General features: G+C 36.9%; 1 protein-coding gene across 10 annotated transcripts in view; it reads right to left on the bottom strand.

Annotated features, from left to right (window-relative positions):
- LOC129734125 (splicing regulatory glutamine/lysine-rich protein 1-like) overlaps positions 1–25,639 on the bottom strand; it is a 96,932-nt gene extending 71,293 nt beyond the window's left edge. For 7 of the 10 annotated variants that reach the window (XR_008730114.1, XR_008730116.1, XR_008730113.1 and 4 more), the window contains exons 1-6: positions 25,373–25,639; positions 15,828–15,961; positions 7,692–7,807; positions 3,328–3,492; positions 2,109–2,287; positions 1,064–1,194 (exon numbers count right to left, since the gene is read on the bottom strand). Coding sequence is in view for 6 of the 10 variants with exons in the window: in XM_055698198.1 (XP_055554173.1) it covers positions 1,064–1,194; positions 2,109–2,287; positions 3,328–3,492; positions 7,692–7,807; positions 15,828–15,961; positions 25,373–25,638 (991 nt within the window). In the remaining 4 variants the exon portion in view is untranslated. Of the gene's footprint in view, positions 1–1,063; positions 1,195–2,108; positions 2,288–3,327; positions 3,493–7,691; positions 7,808–8,098; positions 8,213–15,827; positions 15,962–25,372 lie in introns of those variants that run through there. The other 3 variants (XM_055698197.1, XM_055698201.1, XM_055698199.1) reach the window with 3 other exon arrangements.
- Positions 25,640–25,869: the final 230 nt, after the last annotated feature.

Raw genomic sequence — 25,869 nt, forward strand, 5'->3', positions numbered from 1 at the left:
GTATTTCAACTGCAAGTTTAACAAGTTGAGAATTTTTTATGCTGTGGTTTTGCAATCAGTATAATGCAGCATATATCAGCACTGAAATGTCTGTCTAACCACTCAACCCACCAACACCTTCCTCCTTGACCTAGCATTTCAGTGTTAACAAGGATCAGGGAACCAATCTGGATGAAAAAAAGTCCATTACAATATGCTAGGTTTTATTGATTCATTCTCTGATCCCATTTGCTACGAAGATACACATAGTCTTGAGCCAGCATGAAAAAGAGCATAGCTGTGGATAACTGGCTAGCTGAAAAAGGTCTCATAGACATAGTCCAGCTGGCTGGACAAAAATGCACATCGCTCTCAGCTTATCTGAAGTAAAGCAAAAATACACTGTCTTTGGCTGTCCTTGTTACACAATAACAGGAAGATTTCGGTGGGAAAAGAATGTTGCAGGTGGGAACAGATAACTACAGAAGAGAAACTAGGGGCGGGCTTGGTATTTAGGCAACTAACCAATAATGAGCTTAACTTTTGTAATATGTATGAGCTAATTATAAGAAGGCATAAAAGGTGACTGTAAGAGACAATAAATGAAGTCTGCTGCTCACTCATATTGAGTGACTGTGTCTTCCCTCCGTCGCAACACATAGCACAGTGACAAAATTAACCTGCTAAATGGAAACATAATATTGCTGCTTTCAGCAGCATGTTAGTTCCCTCTCATCATGAAACTATGACATTAATGGGTGCTAGAAGAGGAAAAAAAAAATAAAAGGCATTTTTTTTAAGTTTGTAAGTACTTTGAACTTTAAAAGCACCAACATTAAGTATTAATTTAGTATTGACTTTGTATTTTTGAAAACATTCAGTGAGCATATATCTGAAAATAAGATATGATGAAATAAAGTCAGCTTCATTCCACTGCTTTGTTACATGAAGATAATTTTGGTTATTTTCTTTTGTTTTCCCACACACATGTTCACCTTTGAGTACCTTTCCTGTGTTCGAAAGTGCTCTTAAAAAGCATGTGCCAACATACACACAGAACACACCTGTTAGGTAATGAGCATACCTGGCTCAATAGCAGCAGATATGAAAGACTGGGCTTCCCTTACTCTCTTCATCACTTCTTCCAGTTCCTTGGCAGCAGCTTGTGGTGTCATTTCGGGAGGCTTCACTATTGCATTATTGGAGTGATTTATTCTAAATTAAGGGAAAATAAAACAGTTAACTCCCAAACACTTTTAAAGGGAAAATGAAAAACAAATAAGAAAACACCTCAACTTCCACATATGACTAAAAACTTCAAAGTTCAGCAAAACTACAGATTTTTCCTAACACTTGTGGCATATGAAGGCATGAACTCTGTGGTTCAACCAGAGACTCTTTATTGTACAGAGAAGCTCATATTTATATCTCTGAGCCCCGATACAAATTCCAGCTGTATGTACCACCAGGCTCAGGGCAGAAACCATTCATGCAGTTACATAGCTATATATCACTACAAGCATGCAGGCACCTATTAAACACTAGATAACCATGTTTATATTTCTTACTTTCCTTCACAATACCCAGTTGTTCTCTTATCTCCTGTCAGATCAGACATTCTCTATCCTCCTTTCCCACAAACACTCATCTGTTCTAAGCATCTGAAATATCTTTTATTGCTTTCAAATCTTATCACTTTTAAATAAATGCAGCACAATATTTCTGAGTTAAAATATTTCCTAGTAGAAGTCTAGAAATCTGTTTCTCTATTTCAGATCAGATTTCTACATTAAAGCCTACTAATTACATACACAACATATATAAAGCTTAATTAGTACCAAAGACTTTGCAGATTTTCTCGCTGTTATGGCTTTCACTAACTCAAAATTAGATGCAGAAATATTTTAGTCTATGCCATCCATATTCTTTTTGGAGAAAATTATGCCCAACCTTGAAATTGTAGTTCATAAAAGTATTCCAGTTTACTAACAATAGGTCCTTATTTGGAAAAATATATTCATCACAGCAGTTTCCTGCACACCAGAGTCATAAACGTATAAGGAATTAAGGACGCATAAGGAACTAAGAAATCTCTCATTCAATATTTGTATGAATAATTAATTTCTTACTTCAGTGGTCTGTCTCCAAACATAACTCCATTAAAGGCAAGAGCTCGAGGTACTGAATTTTGGTCTGCAAATTCCACAAAAGCAAATCGCGTTGGTTGTGTCTCATCACCTGCCATTCGCACAAATTTGACTTCTCCAACTTGCTTAAAGAATTCAAGCAGCTGATCTGCTGTTGTAGTCTAGAAAGAGTCAAAAAAGAGCTCAGCTAAAGTAAAATATATAATTGAAAACAACTTATCCAACATATCAGGTAATCCAAGAACTACAGATTTTGGAAAGACATCTCACCATTATTACACAGGCAATGTGAATTTGGTAATGTTACACTTTAAGAGAGAATGGTATTTTTTTCTTCCATTAGTCTAAAGAATATACTACAATTTAAAATAGTGCAACCACAAGCCCTGAAGACCTACATGTAGGTTAAAAAAAGAACTTGCACAGGATTTTGCACTTTTCAAGCAACTCATTTGAAATAACTGATGAGGAATTTTCCTTATACACCTATGTCCAAACTAGTGATTGTGAATTTTGATTTAAAAAAATATTCAAACAATATTACAAGACTTCACTTTTATCTGGTTTTCTATTAGCTTCTAGCTCATTTTATTTTATTGTGATCAATAGTACTTTTATACTCTAGTAGCTACTTTGGCAGTCAAAAAAAACCCCAAATCAAATACTTCCATTGCTATCAGTCAAAAGCAAATTGTTTTTCAATACAATCAGTTGATGAAAAAATAAATTTCTGACAGATCTAACTTTTCTTTCAGAGAAACTCAAAGGTATTTATGCTAATTTTGCAACTTCTACTAGGACAAATAATTCCTTCTTACTGCACTTAAACAACTGTACAGTGTTGTGGGGGATAGCTACCATGATCTCATGACTTCTGAGGCATTGTTCAGCTATCACAACCCAGCCGGACATTTGATCAACACACACAATCATAAGTATGCTTCTTGAATTCAGCTACAGTGTGATTTCTCTGGTATCCTCCTAGAATGAATTCCACAGTCTGATCTGGTCCAATTGGCAAAGGAGCATTTAGAATCTGAAATATCACTAGTAAAAAAAAAAAAAAAAAAAAACCAACCCAAAAACAAAAAATAGTTTTCTGTTTTGTTTAAATTCCTATTGGCATCAACTAATGAAAACTCTTAAAATGCAAGATTCTGAATCTTCCATTAGTACTGCCAGTAATAATAAAAAAAGCTACCTGTGAATTCAAATTTCCAACATAGACTGTTCTTCTGATTTCATCAATTTTAGATGGATCCACATTCCCTATAATTGGTGGCTGTGGTATTTCTCCCAGTGCCGTAATGTTAGGGTCCAATGCTGCTGCTGGTATAGTCCCCAAAGTGCCAAGTGAAACACCAAGCTGGAAAACACAAAACCAGAATATTTTGTGCAACCAAGCACTAGTGGAAGATACTTCACTTGTTAATACTTTCCTGCCTTGTGTGTTTCTAAGTATAAATCCAATGAATATAGGCAAGACTTTAAACTGTAAGGTCCCAGCTGAGTACTGTATTGAGTTTATATGGCAAGGTTTTCATAGCAGAGAAGGGAGCCACAGGGGTGGCTTCTGTGAGAAGATGTCAGAAGCTGGCCCCATGTCAGATGGAGCCAGTTCCAGACTCTAGAAGGACCCACTGCTGGCCAAGGCTGAGCCAATCAGTGACAGTGGTAGTGCCTCTGTGATAACACATTTAAGGAGGAAAAAAACCTGCTGTGTAACAGCAGACGGAAGAGAAAGGAGTGAGGATACGTGAGAGCAACAACTCTGCAGTCAACAAGGTCAGTGAAGGAAGCGCTTTAGGCACCAGAGCAGAGATTCCCCTGCAGCCCATGGTGAAGACCATGGTGAGGCAAGCTGTGCCCCTTAGCCCATGGAGGACCCCACACTGGAGCAGGTGAATGTACCTGAAGGATGCTGTGACCCTGTGGAGAGCCTGCACTGGAGTAGGCTCCTGGCAGGACCTATGACCCCATGGAGAGAGGAGCCCATACTGGAGCAGGTTTGCTGGCAGGGCTTGTGACCCCCATGAGGCACCCATGCTGGAGCAGTCTGTTCCTGAAGGACTGCACCCCATGGAAAGGACCCATGCTGGAGCAGTTGATGGAAGACTGTATCCCATGGGAGGGATCCCACACTGGAGCAGGGGAAGAGTGTGAGGAGGAAGGAGTGGCAGAGACAACATGCAATGAACTGACCACAACCCCCATTCCCTGTCCCCCTGTGCCACTCGGGGGAGGGGGGGAAGAAGGTAGAGAATCCAGAAGTGAAGTTGAACCTGGGAAGAAGGGAGGGGTGGAGAGGAGGTGTTTTTAGATTTGTTCTTATTTCTCATTATCCTACTCCATTTTTAATTGGCAAAATTTAATTTCCCCAAGTCGTCTGTTTTACCTGTGATGGTAATTGGTGAGTGACCTCCCTTGTCCTTATCTCAACCCACGAGCCTTTTGTCATATTTTGCTCTCCCTGTCCAGTTGATAAGGGGGAGTGATAGAACAACTTGCTGGGTACCTGGCAGCCAGCCAAGGTCAACCCACCACAAGTACTTTTTTTAAAGCATAAAAATCTAACCATAAATAACCTTCTATAATTAAGATTTTCTGTGTGCTATCAGTTACCATCTTATCAAAGAGGTCTGGCCAGGGATACAGTATATCAATCAGAAAACATACAGGCTTGAATTTCTAATGCTTGCAGTCAAATTGAGTAAGATGCCTTCAAACACTGCCAATATTCTTATTTTTTTGCCACAAAAAGTATTATTAGTGGATAAGGAATTGATAAGGCCTTGTCCAGTGAGGGAAGAAGGGAATTTGCAGTGCCCAGGGCCAATTTGTTCCATAACAGACATACATCCATCAAAGGGACAGATAAGGTACCTTTTAGACAAGCATATCACCTAAGACAAAATTAACTACAGTTGAAACACAAAGGATATTAAGTCTAAGATCTTTCCCTACACACACAGTAACTTCCTAGAGAATGAGAACAATACAACTCTCACTTTTAGAATTGAGAATTGAAATTTCTCCTAGGTAATGTTATAAAAAAACTTCACTTAAAAGCACTACTTAATTGGTCTGCTGAATTCCTGGTTTGAATTTTATTTTCTCTACCCAGAAAAACAACTGCCTTTCCAGCAAACAGTTTCTAACAAGTGTTAGAAATTCTCCACAAGGCACTAGTAATTTTTTTTATGTAACAAGATAAAACTACTCTGTCTTTACTTGGAATCATCCTTTTATTATTGAACCAGAGGGTTATACAGCTTGACTTCCTCTTTGATATTCTAAAATTCACAGATAATTTATTAAAGATATATATAAAACCAAAGTGAATTTACCTTAGAAGGTTAGTTTAGAAACACGTCTCTAAACACTGCTCTTACACCAATTCTGTTTAATATTTTTTTCTTTAGCAATGATCTGGATGAGGGGATCGAGTGAATCCTCAGGAAGTTTGCAGATGACACCTGGGGGGGGGGGGTAGTACTGATCTGCTTAAGGGTAGGAAGGCTCTGTAGAGGGATCTGGACAGGCTGGATTGATGGGCTGAAGCCAATTGTATGAGGTTCAATAAGGCTGAGCTGCATAATATGACCCTGCATTTGGGTCCTAACAACCCCATGCAACACTACAGGCTTGGGGAAGAGTGGCTGGAAAGCTGTCTGGCAGAAAAGGACCTGGGGGTGCTGGTTGACAGCCAGCTGAACATGAGCCAGCAGTGTGCCCAGGTGGCCAAGAAGGCCAATAGCATCTTGGCTTGTATCAGAAATAGCGTGGCCAGCAGGACTAGGGAAATGACTGTCCCCTGTACTCTGCACTGGTGAGGCCGCACCTCAAATACTGTGTTCAGTTTTGGGCCCCTCACTACAAGACAGACATTGAAGTGCTGGAGTGCATCCAAAGAAGAGCAAGGAAGCTGATGAAGGATCTAGAGCACAAGTCTTAGGAGCGGCTGAGGGAACTGGGGTTGTTTAGCCTGGAGAAAAAGGAGGCTGAGGGGAGACCTTACTGCTCTCTACAACTATCTGAAAGAAGGTTGTAGCAAGATGGGCATCAGTCTCTTTTCCCAAGTAACAAGTGATAGGACGAGAAGAAACAGTTTCAAGTTGCACCAGGGAAGGTTTAGATTGTATATTAGGAAAATTTTCTACACCAAAAGGTTGTCAAGCATTGAAACAGGGTGCCCAGGGAAGTGGTTGAGTCACCACCCCTGGAGGTATTTAAAAGACGTGTAGACATGGCACTTAAGGGACATGGTTTAGTGGTAGACTTGGCAGTATTGGGTTTATGGTTGGACTCAATGTTCTTAAGGTCTTTTACAACCTAAATGATTCTATGAGTATTTATGCTTCATTAGCAGCAATTATGCAGTAGAACCATGAGTAAGCACTTTTTTTTTTTTTATTAAATGCCTAAACTATTACTTGAGGGTAGTATCATTAATTTTAAGACAAAAAAAGCCAACATTTTTGTGAAATAAATATGATTTTCAAAGTCATGTAATGTCTCATACACAGTTATGAACCATAAACAGAATTAGCCTAAACCTCTGATGACTTTGGTCCCGCTATATAAGTTGTACACTCTAAAACAGCTGTTGGAGCACAAGCTTCAAAAAGGATGCTGAACTTTGTGCAGGTTTTTGAAATAGTGCAGAAGAAATTAAACTTGGTTAAAACAGTGGTTTTATGGAAGGAAAGAAGGAAAGAAGGAAGACACTAAATACATTCATTTCTTTTAGGACGCTGATCAGTATCGGCTAAGAATATGAGAGTGGGAATAATGTTTCTGGTAATGGAGACAGATGAGAAATCATTTAAGAACAGATAGGTTTGGGAATCTGCAGGATACCCTTAACACAAGTCAAAAATCCAGGATGGTACCAGTAACAACATCAATATGCACATTGCTGCAATATGTTTGGAAGACTCAGGACTTTCATCTTCAAATAACATGGGGTTAGTGACATTAAGCCAAATTTTTTTGAAGTAGGATTTACTAGTTCCAGAATTCTCCCTGAATATGGCACAGCAGCCTGCTGATGTCAAGAAGGACTTACAGAAGCAAAAGGGAACTGAGCAGAAACAATAGCAGCTAGCTTCTATACTTTTTGCAGTGAAAAAATTGTTAGACTAACAGTCAAAAACCCTGTCATAAAGATATCGAGTAAAAGCATCCTAATGTAGCATTTTACTATTCTGAAGAACTGTGTCAATTTAACTATTATGTTTTAACAAATTTTTAGGAAGTGGATAGCATTGCCGCCGGATCAAATTAATGGGTCTAGGGAAGGGACAACAATTGAAAAGGACACGACCAAAACCAGTATTTACCCACTATTTTGCAAAACAAGAATCTGAAAGAAACACTCGGGAAAGGCAGCACATGGACATCTTGTGATCTACCCTCAAAAGAGGCACCACAGCTAAATCCTCGCTGTTTTAGCATATGAGAGGACAAGATCCATGGATCAGATAGTTCTTGTTCTCCGAACACAGAAAGGCTACCGAGTATAGAGGGAAACCAGAAATCAAACAAGGACTGAATTTTACTTACTGTAGTCAAAGGGGTTGGCGTAGGTATAGGAAGCAACCCTGCACCAGGCATCAGGCTTGTCATAGTAGGAGCAGGTGCCAATAGAGAAAGGGCTTTGGCCTCATCTGGGATTTTACCTGAAGCAGCAAATGAAAGTATTACACAGAGTTGGAACACTACACAGATGTTACTCTTTCTATGACTTTACAATTACCCTTACATTTAAAAAAGTAATAAATAAGAATGAATCTATCTACCAGATCCTTACAAAGAAACAAATACAAACTTAAGTATTTCCTTTTACCCTGCCTCTACTAGGAAAAACAAAAGTGAGCAAAACTTCAAAGACTAGCAATCTCATTAATGGATTATTATTTTAAAAACTGAATCATGTACACAATTATTTAACACTTTGAGCTATGGGTCACCTGTACTGGAAACTTAATGTTCATGAACCAAACGATATCAAGCATGGACGCTTTCCCAGGGCGGTGTTTTCATGGTGATCGAAAGTTGTTTTACACATGACAACCGTTTGTGTTGGCTGCATCACTAATAGCACACAGAACATCAGATACAGAAAAGAAGAACATTTTTTAAAGTTTAATCCCCAGAAATGGATAATAACCAGATCAGTTAAAAAAAAAAAGTATGTGCTAACTGAAATCAGTGCGCTTTTTCTCCCTCTGGTGTTACGTACTTTTGATGCAAAAATAAATAAAAAATAAAATAACAATTACTGTGACTCTACACAAGACATACTACAAGTGAAGTTGGGAGTGGAAGAGGGGGCGACAGAAAAATTCACATTTGTACTGTCTTACATTCTAGGTCACCTCAGTTTATCTGAAACTTTCATAAATTAGCTTTAAATTTAGTGAGATTGAATAAAATCATAACTGATCACCTAAGCAAGCTATATTTTCCTAAAATATGCATTCCCTACTATTTCAACCATATTATATTTCCCACCATGCTAAAAGTTTAGACTATTACCTAACCTGAATTAACCACAGGTTTCATTCAAAGTTAGTTACAATTACACTGCTAAATGAATCCAAAAAAAATCTTCAAAAAATCAAAATATGTCAGTTAATTACAAATACAATTAAATGTATGTATTAAATTTGAAATGCAAAGGTATTTAAACTGGTACAAACATTAAATACTGAACTGAAAAACTACAGAAAGGAAGTTATCATTTTACTAGGTATCTATGATCTATTCCAAATTACTGGTGTAACTGTATATATGCTATCCAACTGAGCCCTTTGGTATTATCCCATGCAGCTTAACAAAATGCTTTAATTTAAACATTATATTAAAAGTCAAGGTATATACAAATACTCTGCCAGTGGCTTATACTGCTTTGGTTCAAACTGTATGGGATTCATCCTGGTTTCAGCTGGGATGGAGTTAATTATCTTCTTAGGAGCTAGTATGGTGCTCTGTTTTGGCTTTGATGTGAGACTTTTCAGTTCCTCAGGCCTTGTTAGCAAGAAGGCTGGAGGGGCACAAGGAATGGGGAGGGGACACAGCCAGGTCAGCTGACCCGAACTAGCCAAAGAGGTATTCCATACCATGGGACGTCATGCCTGGTATATATACCTGGGGGTTGGCTGGGGCGGGCAGATCATTACTCAGGGACTGGCTGGGCATTGGTCAGTGGGTGGTGAGCAGTTGCATTGTGCACCACATGTTCCTTTCTTCCTTTCCCTCTGGATGTTATTCTCTCCCTTCCCCTTTTCATTATAACTGTTATTGCCATCATAGTTATTACTGTTCTTTCATTTTCATTCTATTTCAATTATTAAATTGTCCTTATCTCAACCCTCCAGTTTCACATTCCTTTCCAACTCACCTCCCCATCCCTCTGGGTGAGGGGGGAGTGAGCGAGCGGCTGCGTGGTACTTAGTTACTGGCTGGGGTTAAACCATGACAGATTTACATATAAACCCCCATAACTTCAGGATTTAAAAAATAATATATAAATATTATCAAAAAGAAAAATATGGTATGTTTCAAAACACTATGCAATTTTAGCTATAAGCATTCCAACAAACCCCATGGGAATCATACTACTTTTAAAAAAAATAAAAAGATGACAAAAGTATTGTAAACCTGTTCTACAGATCTGCAGCAAGGACTAGGTTACAGTTGGATATGACCAAAGGATAACACAAACCTAAATGAAATCTAATTTATATGTAGTATGAGTGGAATAGAAAAGATAAAATAACAGTACTTTTTTTTTTTCCCCCCCTCATGCCTCCTATTTAGATTTATGTTCAGTTTTGAGATGCTTGCTCCTTAACAGGTAACAAACCACTTGATTTTACGATCTAAAGGAGAAAAATAGGAAAGTTATTAGCACTTAAGAATTAACTGTGCAATTATGTCTTCCAGGGCTTTTATAAAAAACATGCATGAATTTGAAACATTGTCTCTGTGTTCAGCACTCTTTACAGGTCTCATTTTGAAGTCAGGTATGCAATGAGAGGTGCATCCGATTTGCCTGACTGCTCATGAGAATCGGGTACCTTGCCTCACATCCTGCCTACTATGTAGCTAACTAACAGGCTTCCAAATATACAGTTCCAGCAACTATGCATGCAAATTAGGTATACAATTATATACCAGTTCTTCTGAAAATCAAAATACTCAAGTGTTTTCAAATGACTGATGAACCAGACCTTATCCTGAACAGCCAGCATCTGGATACGCATACAGGTTTCTACAGGATCAACAGACATGGCTCAAGTAAATCCAGTGGCAGAAATGGCTCCTAAAGTGGTGCATCTGCATTCTAATTTAGATCCTTGGTCAGTAAAGTTAGGCATATGCTTATGCACATAAGTATGCACTTACATACAGCCAATTCAATAAACAATCAGATAAGAGATGTTTAAGGCATTTAGCCCTTTTAAATAGGAACTGAATTATACACATAACTAAACAGACAGGGAGTAAAGTTCAGAAAGGCACTTAAATAATTCTAAACTTTAAGCATATGGGTCATCTTACTGAAATAAATGGAATTATTCACTTGCTCAAACATTGCTTAAGGAATAAAATGAACAACTTCAGTTAAGTATTATAGCAGCTCAAAAAATTAATAACATACTTATCTAAATTATAAAGTTAGCAGCATTATTTCCAGAATATTTTGGTCCCTCAACATAATGTTTTGTTTTCAATAAAACTTGGTCAGTTCCATGTCACAAATATCTGCTCATTTATTTTATTCAAGAATGAGGAAGGGCCTACCTCTACAGAAAGAACCCTGAAAATTTGCCTGTATTTTCAGAGATACTGTCTTTTCAAAAGATCCCACTTTAGTTTTTAAGATCAGGTCAAACTTTTTAACAATCCTATAGAAAATAAACTGTTGTCGATTAAAAAATAAGAAAATCTGTAATGTCTTGCAAATTTACTTCCCTGTTCTTTAGATAGTTTTGAAAAACAAATTAAGATGCAAGGCCAAATAACCTCATAAGTTATGACCTTTAAAAGTTTTGGAGTGTTATTTTCATGAATTTATTTATAAAAGGACTACAAGCCCACAAAGATACAGCAAAACATGTGGGTAACAGCATAACAAATTAGGACACTTCAGTTTAAGAATAACTGTTTTGGTTTGTAAACTCATGGTATTTAAAAGCTGAATGGAAATGAGGTAAAGATATTTATTTTCTAATACAGGAAACAGACAAAATTATGCCACATGTATATCACATCCTCAGAAATATTTCTTAGAAGCTTATGAGTGTTTAGTAAATTACAGATTCTATGATCATTTATTTATTCTACACTTTGCAAAGGAATCTGGAAGCAAATGTAGATTAGCTCTGCATTGCCTAGATACCTTATGCTTCTTCAGAAATGTACAGCTGCCCTAAAAATCAGTTATGATTGTTATTTTTTTGTATCAAAATGCTTAAGAGCCCTAGTCAACCTATTCCATACCAGAATATTTTGCTAAATGCTGAACAGAAGTATCTGTGTTAAGCGGGTACTAATCACAGTATTTTTATCTCCCTCCATGTGCTCAGAAGAAATTAATTTCCTACTCTAGTCAAAACATAATTAAAGGAATTGTTATTTTCCTACTATTTTAAAGCAATGGAAAATGTACACTTACAAATAAAATAATTTCTTTGTGGATTTAGCAGCAGAGATTAAGAGATTACAACTACTGCTAATTACCTCAAATGGCACAGCTAAATCCAACAGAGATTATGAAGCAAAGCTCTTCCCAGCTGCAGTTCACAGCCTGGTGCATTACCAGAGTGAAACCAATTGGTCCCAATGCAGCTGGCTGGGAAGAGCAATGCCCGAGGACTAGACAAACCACCTGGTCCAGCACTTCTGCTTCAGGGCTTCCATTTCACAAGAAAAAACATCATTTAGGGATGAGAACCTTCTCAGTCACTCCAGCATGAACTGCCAGTGCTTCTGAGATTGTGAGGTGACACTTTTTTTTTTAAAAAAAAACTCTTCTTGAAATAATCACTACTGGAGCATGTAAAAGTGCAATAAACGCACACACATACATACACACAGAACTTTTCAATCTTCTCACAAATAACAGTGTTAAAAGACAATGTGCCTCACATAACATATTCCAACCAAAACCCCAGGCTGCATTTGTACTTATGAGTGGTAAACATTTTTTTTCTAAAAATTACAAAAACAAAGAGATGAAATCTTACTGCCACTGACCTCACTGGAGCAAGGTTTCATCAGAAGCAAAACAAATATTTCATGTCATTCAGTATTCATGAAAGTTCAATATCAGAAATAATTATTTTAAACTCTTCATGTTAGATAAAAATAGAAAGCCTTCTTTTAAACAGATCATGCAACCTAAAATAAAACTACTCTGCTGAGAAAAGGAAAAACAGCAGAGAAAGATCATGATTTTACTTTGTAAAGTTGATTTCTCCAGAAAGTTTCAACTGTCCTCTTCCAAGATAAGCTCATAAAGCAGAACAAATGAAAGAATGCATCTTAAAACTGATATATTTTTCACTATTCCAGTCTGACACAATGTTCTCATCTGTTGAATTTAGATGCTTAAATGTATTCCAAACCAAATTTATCCATAATTCACAGCATAAAACCTAGTTTAATCATATTCTAAATTCTGTGTATACCATCCACAAGCAGCTTCAGGTCAACTTCAAAACGAAACACTGAACCCCTTTACAAATCATCATTTTTTCAGAACTGAATAACCAGTTCACAAGTACAAGGGAAAGAGATTCAACAGAACAAAACAAAAAAGGGAAAAATAAAATAAACAAAGGAAAGAAAGCAAAATAAAATAAAAATAGAGACAGGGCGTCCATCTTCAGCAGGCCAGACTTCGATCTCATTTCCCCAGTGAAGGTTTCACTTGGTGGCAGGTTTAGAGGCATGGCAAACAATGCCTAACTCAGGCAAGTGTAACAGGTCTGCCTTGGCCAGTCTAGTCATCTAATAATGCACAAATATCACACAGAGAAAACATACAAAACCAAATTAATAGTCAAAATCCATCTACCAGACAATGTGGACATAAAATTTAGAATTATTAGGGTGGCATCGCTGTTTATTTTTCAACCTTTGCATTCTCAAAGTATAACATTTAAAGAATAACCTACTGATAAGCACAAAAGAAAGTAATATTTTGACAACTCGATGTTACTTCATTTACATTTTTGTTAGTGTTTATTAAATACCACAAAATTAACAATGTTTTCATTGTTTAGTGATTCCCTCCTCATACTCCCTTGATTTACTACTTTTTAAATACACTCCAAATTTCAGATTTTATTCTCATTTTTAAAAACCAAGTTTTTAGAGCTCCATTTTACACCTCCTCTATGTTCTATTTGGCACATGAAAAGTTTTATTACTGGCACTGTTGGCCATGGATATAATTTAACCTTCCAGTAGAATATAGCCATTGCTACTTTTAAAGCCCATGATTCACGCCACTGACTGTTAACAATGATACATAGTGAATAAAAAAATGTTGCACTGTGGTCTTCAAAGCCATGCTTATTCCACAGAATAAATTCTGAAGAAAGTTAAACCTATATCAATTCACATCTTTACAAATTAAAATTAGTGATTTTGTTAGAAAGTTATACTGAAACAGCATTCTGACTTTTAAAAAAAAATTACCTCACAACCCCATCACTTTTTCAACTAATTATGCATAAATCTCTGTGGGGTCCACAATGATCTGGAACAGTGACAATTTTTCTGTAATACATTTTCTCAGAAATTCCTGATGAGTCAGCTACAAACAGGATTGGAACAAGATTTCTCAGAACTTTGATTTTATTCTCCTTCCACTCATTGTCTACCATCAATAGAGACAGGAAAATGTAGCTTTACCTGCCTGTTACCATATCACGTCAGGAAGTGATCTCATCACAAGAAAAACATCAGGAAGTGCTGTTCATTCATTAGGCAGCAATCTTTCCTCTCTGGCAGTACTGAACCAGTGTTAAAAGTCTTTTCAATTAAATGTAAAACTAAGATCTTGAAGAATTTGTAGTCAATTATTTAAGGGCATTTTTTCACTAAGGACTCTGGTCTGATACATTTTACCTACTCAAAGCCTCTACACAGCTTTAAGTGGATACAGCGATATCCTTTGTGGTTTAAGAACAAGTTCAAAAAATAAAACCAAAAAGCCCCCAAAACAAAGCATAAAAGCGACTAAAAATCTAGGCTTCACAAAGACCTGTTAATATGTTCATATTAACAAGGCTACAAGAAAAGACAGTATATTTTAAGTAATTTTACAGTCAATGAAATTTTGAAGACTTGTCAAGAGTTTGCCAGAAACACCCCAGACCATTATTATAGCAGTACTAATCTCCTGCTATCCAGATCATGATGTGGCAAACATACCAAAAAAAAGGGTACTCTGGGACCACTGTTAACAAACTCCAAGAAGTCAACAGGTTTTTTTGAACCAAAACCCAACTCTTGCAGTTAGAAAAGTCCTGTTAATAGGAGATATTTCTGGACTTGCTGCAGTTTATAGAACAATCATTCTAAATATTGTTGTTCATGGCAAAATAGCTACCATGTTCAAAGTGAAGTTAGCTTCACTCCACCAGCTGGAATGTTTCCACTCCAAAGAGGCAAAAAGTCTAGATCCAAATGGGCAGATGCTCAATTCCCACAATGATCCCAATGAAGTCAATGGGGCTTTGCCTAACTCCAGCGAACTGTATTCATACCTAGGATACTATACAAACAATAAGAACTACCTTGTAATCAACACACCTGTAAAAGCATGACCTCAAAGCTAAAGTAACACTTGTCAATTTAGTATTCACCAAGCATTTTATTTTATTAAGAGTTATAAAAATATTTTACACTAGAAGCATTCTGTACAGATGATTGCATTTTTAAAAGAGATATCTAAAATCAAAAAGGAGTACCAGTATGCGTAAGAAAGCCTTTTTATTATTGCACATAACATTTTCCACAGGAACAAGAACAGAAAACTGATATATATTTTTTTATTAAACTAGCAGGTAAACATTTATATTCAAACAGTAACTGTCACCACAACTGCAAAATATTTTAATTAGATGAATCTAAAATGGTCAAATGCATATCACATGTCTAAAAGACAATGGGATTTAGTCAAAAAACCCCAAACTCAAAATCAGAAAATTAGTATCTTAAACAAAAAAAACCCACCCAACACAAAAAAAATTAACAAAACCAATAAAACACCAAAAATCACACACCAACAGCAACACATTAAGATCCAAACTGCAGTGTTATCGGTACCAGGAAATTGCCTAATCTTTTCAGCGTTCCATTGACTTCAGTGAGAACTTTGTGTGGGAATAAGCTTGCCAACATAAACCATATTGAAGGGAATTATTTTACCTTCTTTTCCCCAAAAAATATGTAATAAGTATGGAAAATGGAATTATCCTATTTCAATCCACTATTTTTTTCTAATACTGAATTTCAATTAAATCTATATAATTGGGTTTCTTCATTCAATTTTCAATTTTGGGTGTTTTTTTTAAAAGTAATAAAATAACAGAGCAGCACCTCCTTACATAGGAAGCTTAAAACAATTAGCAGACAGGACAAAGACCAACATTACAGAAGAATGTCTAAAACACTAACCTTCTGCGCAGGGCACAACTATCAAAGCTCTGTCAATAAAAACCGTGTTTGTTAGATGCTGGGCCACACCGACACTTGATGCTTCACGAAACTTAATATAACATACTTTGGAGGAAAAAGCAAGAGGTGCGTTGCTGCAAGATAAAAGGGGGGGTGGAAATCAATTAGCCATATTAAAAAAGTGTATGCATGTATTTTCAACTATTATTTCTTAATTTAAAAAATAATAATAAATTAGACTTCCTGGAAAAGTTACCCTGTGGTGTATGAACGCATGGACTCTGGTTGTGGTACAACCAGAGACGTTATTGTACAGAGAAGGTCATATTTATATCTCTGAGCCCCGATAAAAATTCCAGATTTATGTTTCACCAGTCTCAGGGCAGAAACCATTCATGCAGTTACATAGCTATATATCCCTACAAGCATGCAAAAACTCTTTTGGCTAGATAACCATGTTTTTCTTTCTTACTTTCCTTCATAAGATCCAGTTGTTCTCTTATCTGCCATCAGTAATGATCAGACATTCTCTATCCTCCTCTCCCACATTACCCAAAAGACAAGAGTATAGAAATTTATTCATTTGCCTACTATGTCACTAAAAAAAGCATAGCACAGCCCCTCCTCCTTTTTAATGGAAACCTACAGCAGCCAAAATCCCAAATTAACAAGGCTGATTTTCTTTACAAATCTTGCTAAACAACATTCACCAGTACATTCCAAATTACTATTGTAAGTAGCACATTTACTCAACACATTTGTCAAGTAAATAATTTATAGTTTATCTTTCATCCTCCAAATAATCCTTGTTTAAGAAAGTCAAACAATAAATCCAGTCATTTTTTTAGTGGGCCCTTCAGATATTAGCCCATATTAACTGATACTCTTTCTTAGGCCTTCATGAAAGAAGTTTTGTTAGTTCATATTAAGATAAAAGCAGTTCTTGAGTTCTTTCAAATGTCAGGTCTTAGTTCACTAATGTAACAAAAATCCTTTTTAACATCTGCCTTAGTTTGGCATAGTGTAGTACAGGATAACACTGGAGGAGGTAGGAAGAATTCACTATTAGGCTAGAATAAGGAAGAAAATTCAAAATACATATTGTTGGGTAATTTGCTTTTCCATTAGGAAGTACACCAGAGACATCAGAAAGCATAATACATAGAGTTTGTAATCTTGATCAAAAATAAAAAAGTTTGCTTTAAAAAAAAAATTTATACCCTAGTCAAGGTTATACTCTTTATACAAGCAGTTTATTTATTCATATGAAGTAAGTACAGGTGAACCCTCCAAAGAGAGAACAGGACACATCCAATAGGACATCGTTGAAACATCTGCAAGTTCCATTTGAAAAAAACACCTGTCTTCTAGCAAAGTAGTAAAAAATGGAAAATATACTGCATGAACTGTTTAATCCTGACCCTCCCTCAACTGAAACACTTGTCAATGTTCTGGAAGAACCAGAAGCAGTTCAGGTTTAGTCCAATCCATCTTTTAGTCCCTCAAATTCCAAGCAAATACTCCCAAAGTTGTTGTATGGAATTAATTAGGCTTTAGTATTTAAATACAAACTCAGAAGTTTTAGACACATTATTTCATCATATTAATTGCATAAATTAACCATCAACTTGGTCTGAGGCAGGCAGATCTGTACATTTCTGGTTACTAGAAAGGTAACATCTATGTAAAATATCTAGAGCACCAGTCAACCTCAGAACAGCAGTTAGAAACATTTATGATGGAAAATTATGTGAAAACAGAGACATTGAAGAAGCAAAAAAGAACAGAGAGAGGGAGAAACATAAATATGAAAGTCAACCTCGTAGAATTTAGAAAATATTCTAAATTCTTGCAATAGCAAGATGACTACATTACTTCTGTCCTTTTAGTTTGTCTGTAGTGGACAATGTTTTCACAGTTCCAAGCTTTCACGTTCAGGAAGGAAATAAACATATAAAATGGCTTTTGAGCCATCTCTAAGGTCTTGGTTCAGAACACTTTCTATCAGAGCTGACAAAGAGCCATGACTTTCTCAGTACTCAACAGAAATGTTTGCATACAACTTGTAATCTTACATATTCTGAAGAGCCAGACTTTGCTCACTGCAAAGATTTATTTTTTTTTTTAATGGCCACAGGTTTTTTTGTTTCTTTAGGTTTGGGGGGTGGGGTCTGTGTGCCTGGGTTTGGGGAGGAAAATGTTTTGGGTTTTTTATTTTTGTTTGTGATTTGTTTGTTTTTAAATACACATGCCAGTGTTACAACCCAAATGGCTGAAGCATCTCCAGTGAAGATTCTGTGGTCCAGACTTCTAATATCTCTTGGCTTTTTCCTTTTTTGTTTTCATTGCTAACTCAAAAACATCATTCTGTTCCAGACAGTTCCAGGCTCAATAAATGATCCTTATAAATTTCAACATCTATAGAGCCGGCTATGACAAGTGTATTTATAATATTTCCCCCCCGGACTTCAATCACAAAAGCTATATGGAAAGTATGTTAAAAAATATTAACATCAGAACACTGCTGCAACAAGACTCTAAAAAGAAGTCTTGGTACAAAATGTTTTCTGAAGGTTAAGCTAATCATTCAGTTCACTGGAGAAGTGATAAAGAGGAGAAATTCTCTTATAAGGAGACCACCTCTGCTAAAAAAACATCAATGCTGCATCTACATCAAGGGAGATGATCAAGAACAAAAAAAAATTCTAAAAGGTTTTACAGTGATTGAGTCCTCTCCTTTTACAATGTAGGCCTCAAACTTCCCCAGTAGGCTTCATAAGCCTTTCTTAAAACAGAAAAGTCCTATTCTGTTTTAATTCTGTTTGTTCCATTTTTTTCTGCCAATCTTTTCTGATGCTGAAATGAGGTAGAGTCATAGTCTTCTTCCTAGGGTTACAAAAAAGAAAGTCCTACATCTCTGATTTAAAGTTACTATAATGCAGTTTCTTTAGGAAACCAAGAAAACTCAAAAAGGAAATAAAGATCTGAATAGTATTCAGATGTTTCTGCCATTTTTGTTTTCCTTTGTAGGGAGACAGTAACCCCCATCTCCCAACAGAACAACCACCAACCAAAATCATAAGAATGACCTACTCGGAAAGCTATGGTGAAAAATCAAATAAAAGGTGACAAAACATCCCTTTAAGGGTCTAAATTTTCTCAGGGTAGTGGTGGAGACAACAACAGAAATGAATAATCTATCAAAATAAGATGTTCAGGAATAATTGTGCAGATCACATTTAAATAAGGCTCTGTGTGTTTTATCTCAAAGGCCTTATCTATACTGCAGTCACTGCAGGATATAACGATGACTAAAAAAAACCTCATGTACTAGCCTCCAAGACTACTCCAGAACATCTAGAAGCAATCAGTATTATAGCAGGGCTTTCAACACCCAATGCAGACAGTTTATGCCTCCCTGCTTACAAACAATTCATTCTGCAAAAATTTAATTGTTGCTCAATAAAGCTTTTCAATATTTAACTGTTCAAAAATCCTCTTACGGCCACATTTGAAGGCTCATCACTACAACTGTAATTTTGAAGGCTTCCCTGGAACACAGACTTCAACTGGGTAACAAGTGTAATGCAAAAGCATGACTGGGACTAAGAATCTGATTACAGACGTTGCTGGTCTCCTAGTGTGCAGAAAAACAATTCTATAGCTGTATGAGTAGTTGGCATACCGAAGTACGTACCCAAGGCAAAAGACCTGTCACACCCTGAAAACCAGCTTCAGATTTCAACTGTACTGCAAACTAAAAGCGATCTATAAAGACTGGTCTCAGACTTGTTCAGAACTGTGAGAAAAAAAAGCCATACTACATCTTCACACAAAAGTCTATTTAAACAGCCAACAGAAAGGTATCAAATTAATACCTTCTTGGACAACATGTTTTGTAAGTCTAAGTGTAAGTAACTTTAGGCTGATTAAAAGAAGGAAAAAAAACATGCAGCAAAGAGTTTCAGAAAATATTCTACAAAGCAGGGAACACAACATACCCTCTCATGCTCCTGGCATCACCACACAAGCGTGGTTTCTCAGAAATCTTTTGCACGTACAGGCTTGCAGAATGCCTCCCTCCTACCTCCTTAATGGCCTCTGTGTATTCCCACTTGAGAAATCTCAATAAGCACTTAAAGTTTTGCAAATGGCAAACCAAGAAGCATTTGTTAAACAGTGACAGTAATTCTCCATTATCAACATGGAGATTCAGATCTCTAGCCAAATCAGGACCATACACAGATATTCAAAACTTCAGGAGTTTTTCCTCAGACTTTGATTACAAAATATCACTATAGTTGACAGCAAAGCCCCACTAAAGCCACCCTCTTCTACGCAGAAGTTGCAAATCCACACCAAGGCCCTGACATAGTAACAACTAATAATTATTAAATAAACTAATTCTCTTACACAGGCTGTGACTGTAATATTATTTTCTGTTCTTGTTGACTGTTTCACCCTGACCATAATTTTCAGTCACATCCATATACACCTTTAACTTTTCTTTATGATATTTAAGTCTTTAGCTTCAGGAAGAAAACAGATCTCATTTGGTAAAATTAGAAACCTGCAATTCAGTCATCCTATTTTCATCAAGATGAAAGCAAAAGGGAAAATACTAAACGTACAAGTAAATTAAAAACCTCAACAACACAGAAATCCTGTTTTCTGAAAGGATTTTACAACCATCCCTTACTTTCATTTCCGAGCAGTTGGTTAAAAAAAAAAAAAAAAAAAAGAAGCACAGATTCTCTGAATATCCTTCTCAAGGCTAAAGCTCTGTTTATGGGACAGGGGAAGAAGAGGTGACCAAAATGCTTGGCAATTGTAATGAAATGGAATAAAAAGGGGTCTTTGAGCACTGAAAGCCACCTACAGGAGCCTTTGAGACAAGTCTTAAAACGAAAGGGTTAAAAATCTCATTAAATCAAAGTTTCTTGGGCAAGTTTTGACACCAGTTTTAAAACAATACAGCACACAGTTGCAGCATGATAAAACAAACTCAGCCAGTCTCTAAGATTTGATAACCAAATACAAATTACTTTTTTTTTTAATCCAAATTCTCTTAAAACAACCAAACAAACAAACCGTACTACCTCTTTTCCCACCTCCACATAAGTTACACTTGTTTACTGATGTTATTCATCAAATACATGCTTTCAATTTTTAATTAAAGTTTCAGTGGAAAGCCTTCCAGAGAGCAGAACAGTATATAGCTGTACAATCAAGTCAAATTTAGAATATTCTCGTAAGAAAATAGGTAAATACATACAGCTACCAGTAACAATCATTCTGACTCACTGAAAGATGATTCATGTTAATGGTTTTTCAATAAAAAGAAATATTGCTTTCAGTGCAAATGAAGCCTCACTGACAAGTAGCTAAAATCAGGATGATGACCATATGGAAACGATTTCTTCAGTGCCAAGAGTTTCCAATGCCCTCAACACTGAACCTGAAAGTGGACTACTCACAGTTCACACAGGCCTCTTTGGAAAATAACAATAATAATAAAGTAGTATTTACTGCCATCTGAATAAAGCGTGAAAACCTCTAATACACAAGATAGACACTTCTTCACGGAGAACTAGGCTTTCAGGAACATGACAGGTATGAAATCCATCCTTCTTAAAGGGATACCTGTTTAGCAGTGACTGAAAAAACTGAAGGGCTTTGATGAATGAAGATAAAGCATGAAGTGACAAACTACCAAAGAGCATAGTGTGATTTAACTCAACATTCATAAAAGTCCTCCCAAAAAATTCAGTATACAAAATAAAGGACCCTAACAGAAACTGCTACTTTAAAATCACAGTCTTAAGATATTAATTGCTGGGAAAAGTCACTAGGTTCAGGAAGCTCACTCGGAATACCAAAGAGTCATCTTAAAGAACCTGCATTTTATTTAACACATTAAGAAACTGATGTGGTTTCTCTCTCTTCCCCTCCACATTTTGCATGCTTACAAGAACTTTAAGTGAACTAATCTAACATTAATATGCTATTTAATGTAATCTGTAAGTCATTATATTCAACAATTGAGACTTCCTGTTAGTTTTTTAAAGAAATCCTCTGTTTCACCCTATAAAACCAAGGGACATGTTAATGACAGGAGACTGGAGAAATTTAGAAAATGGATAAAAAAGAACTCTTCTCTCTCATAATGCAAGTTCAGACAACCATAGCATAGCCCTATATTTTGTTCTACAATCATTGAAGAGCCTATAGGTGACAGATACATCATCCTCACTCCCCAGTAAGTCATAAACGTTATCTTTTTATTTTTTTCATTCAAGTTGGAGTAGTGCTGCAAAATGAATTAAAGTATAACACTCATCAAAGGAGTGTCCTATAAGGTTGAAATGATCACCTGATCAAATCCACCATTTCTACAAACCTCTTGGAATGTTCTGACAGACCAAAATATCAGAGGATTAGGAAGAAAAAAACCAACCAATGCTAACATGTAATGCTGCATCTTCCAAGAATGGGAAAAATATTTCAAAAATAAATTAAATTATCAAGAGCAGTCCTCCAAAATGTCCTTGTCCGTGTCCTTGACCAAGTTAAATCACACATACCAGACTGAGATTTATTTCCTATTTAAAAAAAAAAAGTGTTTTTATTATTAAAAAAATTTAGTATTTAATACAATCAGATTTTATGGATTAGACTTCAGCAGATTAAAGGAAAAAGGAGAAGGCTAACAAACATGACTGACTTGAAAGAGGTAAAGAATAATTTATACTTTTTATTTGGAAAGACCATAATTCTGGATTAGAAAAATGGACATTTATATGCTTTATAAAATGTGTATATGCATGTACATATACATACATCTAGTCTGTTTACTGTTGAGCATCAACAGAACTACAAGTTCATATTCATTAGAAATAAACATGCCCAGCAAAGGCAATGGGATTAAATACTATAGTAAATCTCTTAATTTGAATGCCCCCCCCTTTTTTTTTATACATGAGATGATGCATACAGAAGAGAACACAACTTTACTCTGCTCTGCAAACTCATGCTTGACTACATAAAAATATTTTGTCTGTACACTGAATATTTGCAATACAGAATTAGAGAGAAAATAGGTTACAATTCTACACAAAACATAAAGTGATGTGATGAAATAAAGTTATCTATAAAAAAGTTAGGATAATACTCTTTTAATATTAATACTATATATTATTCTTGAAACAAGAACTGTTGTCTTTATTTTTTTAACTATGTGCTTCTGTACAAAGGCTAGCAAATGGGGTCCCAATCTCAGTGAAAACTTTCACTTAACTTTGGTAACACAAATATTCTGGAACTGAAAGCTACCATGACACCTTCCTCTTATGCCTCAGCATGAAATAAATTTAAAAGAGTGCATTAATATTTGTAGTTTAGTAGTCAATATCCACAAGACCTGTAATTCACTAATTTAATTTACTGAATTATGTTTTTCAGCTAGAAATCTGACTGAAAAGCAAGTTTTCTGCTGTTCCATGAAGGTAACAAAATTCATGCTCTAGAATACATTGGAAATTTGGATTGCTTACAGAAATGGGATTACATGAATTTTTGTCTGATGTTGACTCTAATGTAAGAAGCAAACTTCCTTTTTAATTAAAAGAAAGAATTTATTTTTTAAAAAAATCTAAGCCTTAAATCATTAGATACCTAAGGAAAAAATAGGAGCAGAAAATAATTTTAAGAAATTGCAGACATCTATTGTAGCATCTTTTTGCTTAGGATACCTTTGTTACCTGTGCACTTGTCAATGAAATGCTATTTTCTGAACTTATAATATTATTAAAATGTATTTTCAGAGAGCCAATAGGAAACATGTTTTTACTGCTACACAAGAAGGGCGTTAGATTTAAATACTTCATTTTTTTTCAAAGGTAGTAATTTCAAAGTCAGGTCAAGTGTCCAGAACTATCTGTCAAGGAAATGCATATTTCTAAAAGTTATGCATTAAAATTATAAATAAAACCAAGAGTAAAACAGATAATCACAGTCCCACATCCTATTTCTGAAAACTAAATTAATCATTTAGAATCAATGTTTACTGCATTATAACCTTGACGTTTCCAAGCCAAACCCTGCTATGGTACTGGATTTTAATGTTATTTGTATACAGACTGGCAAAATTTTATACATAGGCACAAAGATTATTTGCATATGAATGTCAAGAAAATACCTATTTGCCTCAAAATCTGCTATATAACTTAGTGAAAAATAAGAGCAACAGCTATAACAAAAAATACATTGTCAGCAGTAAACAAGTGTATTAAGTGTATGGTGGAACAAGTCCAAAGTAAAAACGTAGAAAACAAAACCCACCATAAATCTATTAGAGTGTTTAAAACTTGGTAAGATTGTTTTATCTTTACATGAACGGATGCCTACTACATATACTTTACATACATATTAAATCACATTTTTCTGAATGGTCCTCATTCAAACCTAGCCAAGTATAATCCACTAACAGATAAAAATGGACAAACAACAACTTTTTTGCTATTTAGCTTAAAAAAAAATTACTCCTCTGTCATCTTTGTATTAAAATTGAGGTATTGATGTGAATGACTCCCCCTGCCCCTTTCTGCTATTCCTATATAATCTTCATAAGGAAAAAAGAAAAAATTGTTTGAAAGGGCACGTCTGTCATCCACTTCCTAATACAACAGATGCATTAAGAAAAAATTATTTCTTTCCCTCCCCTGTTCTGTTGGCCACCATCTGCTTGGAAGGAACACTAAGGTTCACAAAAATAACTATATTATCTCCCATTTGAGCGGTTCCCTCGCATACAGATAACATAATGAGGACAGCTACAATTTAAAGAAATGTGTAATATCCATTAATAACTTTAATTTACTGCAAACGTCTTATCGGGGACATTTCTGAGCACAGGGCAGGTTCCTCTGTTAACGGCCATGCCAGCTTCGGCTCGAGCGGCCCTTTCTCAAAGGGGAAAAGAGCCCTTCGAACAAAAAGGGTTGGTCCCGCCAGCACGCATCGCCCAGGCGGCGCGGCCTAGCAGCCAGCCGGGTGGGAGTCGAGCCTAGGACACTCCCGCCCAACCCCCCTCCACTTGGGATGACTCCGAGCGAAGAGAAACATGGGCCACAGAAAAGAGGGGAAAAAGGGGAAAACGAGATCTGCACTGGGGAAGCCTATAAGCACGCTTCTCGCCAAACCTTTAGGCTATGACTCAGTACCGGCAGCTACCACCACAAGAACACAAAACCGGCCGTATGTCTACAGACCGCTCCGCAGATACCGTGGCTGCTCCCCTCCTCCGGACTGGGGCCCGCCATCTTTAGGTCCGGGCAAAGCCCCTTTCCCCAAACCCTCCTGCTCCATACAAAGAGATTGCACCACGTGACCCCCCCCCTCCCTCTGCGGGAGACTCTGATGCCCACACTCAAGATGGTACATAAGGCATTCTGCCTCTTCCCTTCTCTCCATCTTCTCGACCCCTCTAGGCCTTTTCCTCGTCCCAAGTCTCCATCGCTCCGGAGGCCGGCATAGACCCTACTTACTCTGGTGGATAGAGGCGCAGCTCCTCGATATCTCCCAGGAAGCCAAAGAGAGTCCGCATCTGCTCACTGGTCACTGCCGAGGACAGGTTCGTGACCTGGATGACAGACGTGGGGCCCAAGGGGAAGCCAAGCGGCACCCCGATCCCTCCACTGTTCATCATGGCGGAGCCGGCACAAATGCTCCACTCGCGGCAGTGCCACACACAGCCGGAGAGGCGGGCCTGACGACAGAGGAGCGCGCGGCGCCTGCCAGAGCGACCTAGCATGTGGACTCTCTAGCAGCGAAATCGACTGCTCCCTGGAGGTGTTTCTGGGCGGGCAGCAGTTCTTCCCGTGCCGGCTGGGGCTCACAGGGTAGCGGGCGCCCTCGCTCCGTGCAGACGGGACTACGAGTTCGGGCGCCAGGGTCCCCCTGCAAGAGGGGAGGGGGAAAAAAAACTGTCTTCCCTCCGCTTTCCCAAGGAGTCGTTACAAGGGCGGGGCCAACGCGGATCGCC

This window comes from Falco cherrug, chromosome W (genome assembly GCF_023634085.1).
Source record: "Falco cherrug isolate bFalChe1 chromosome W, bFalChe1.pri, whole genome shotgun sequence".
Taxonomy (NCBI): Eukaryota; Metazoa; Chordata; class Aves; order Falconiformes; family Falconidae; genus Falco; species Falco cherrug.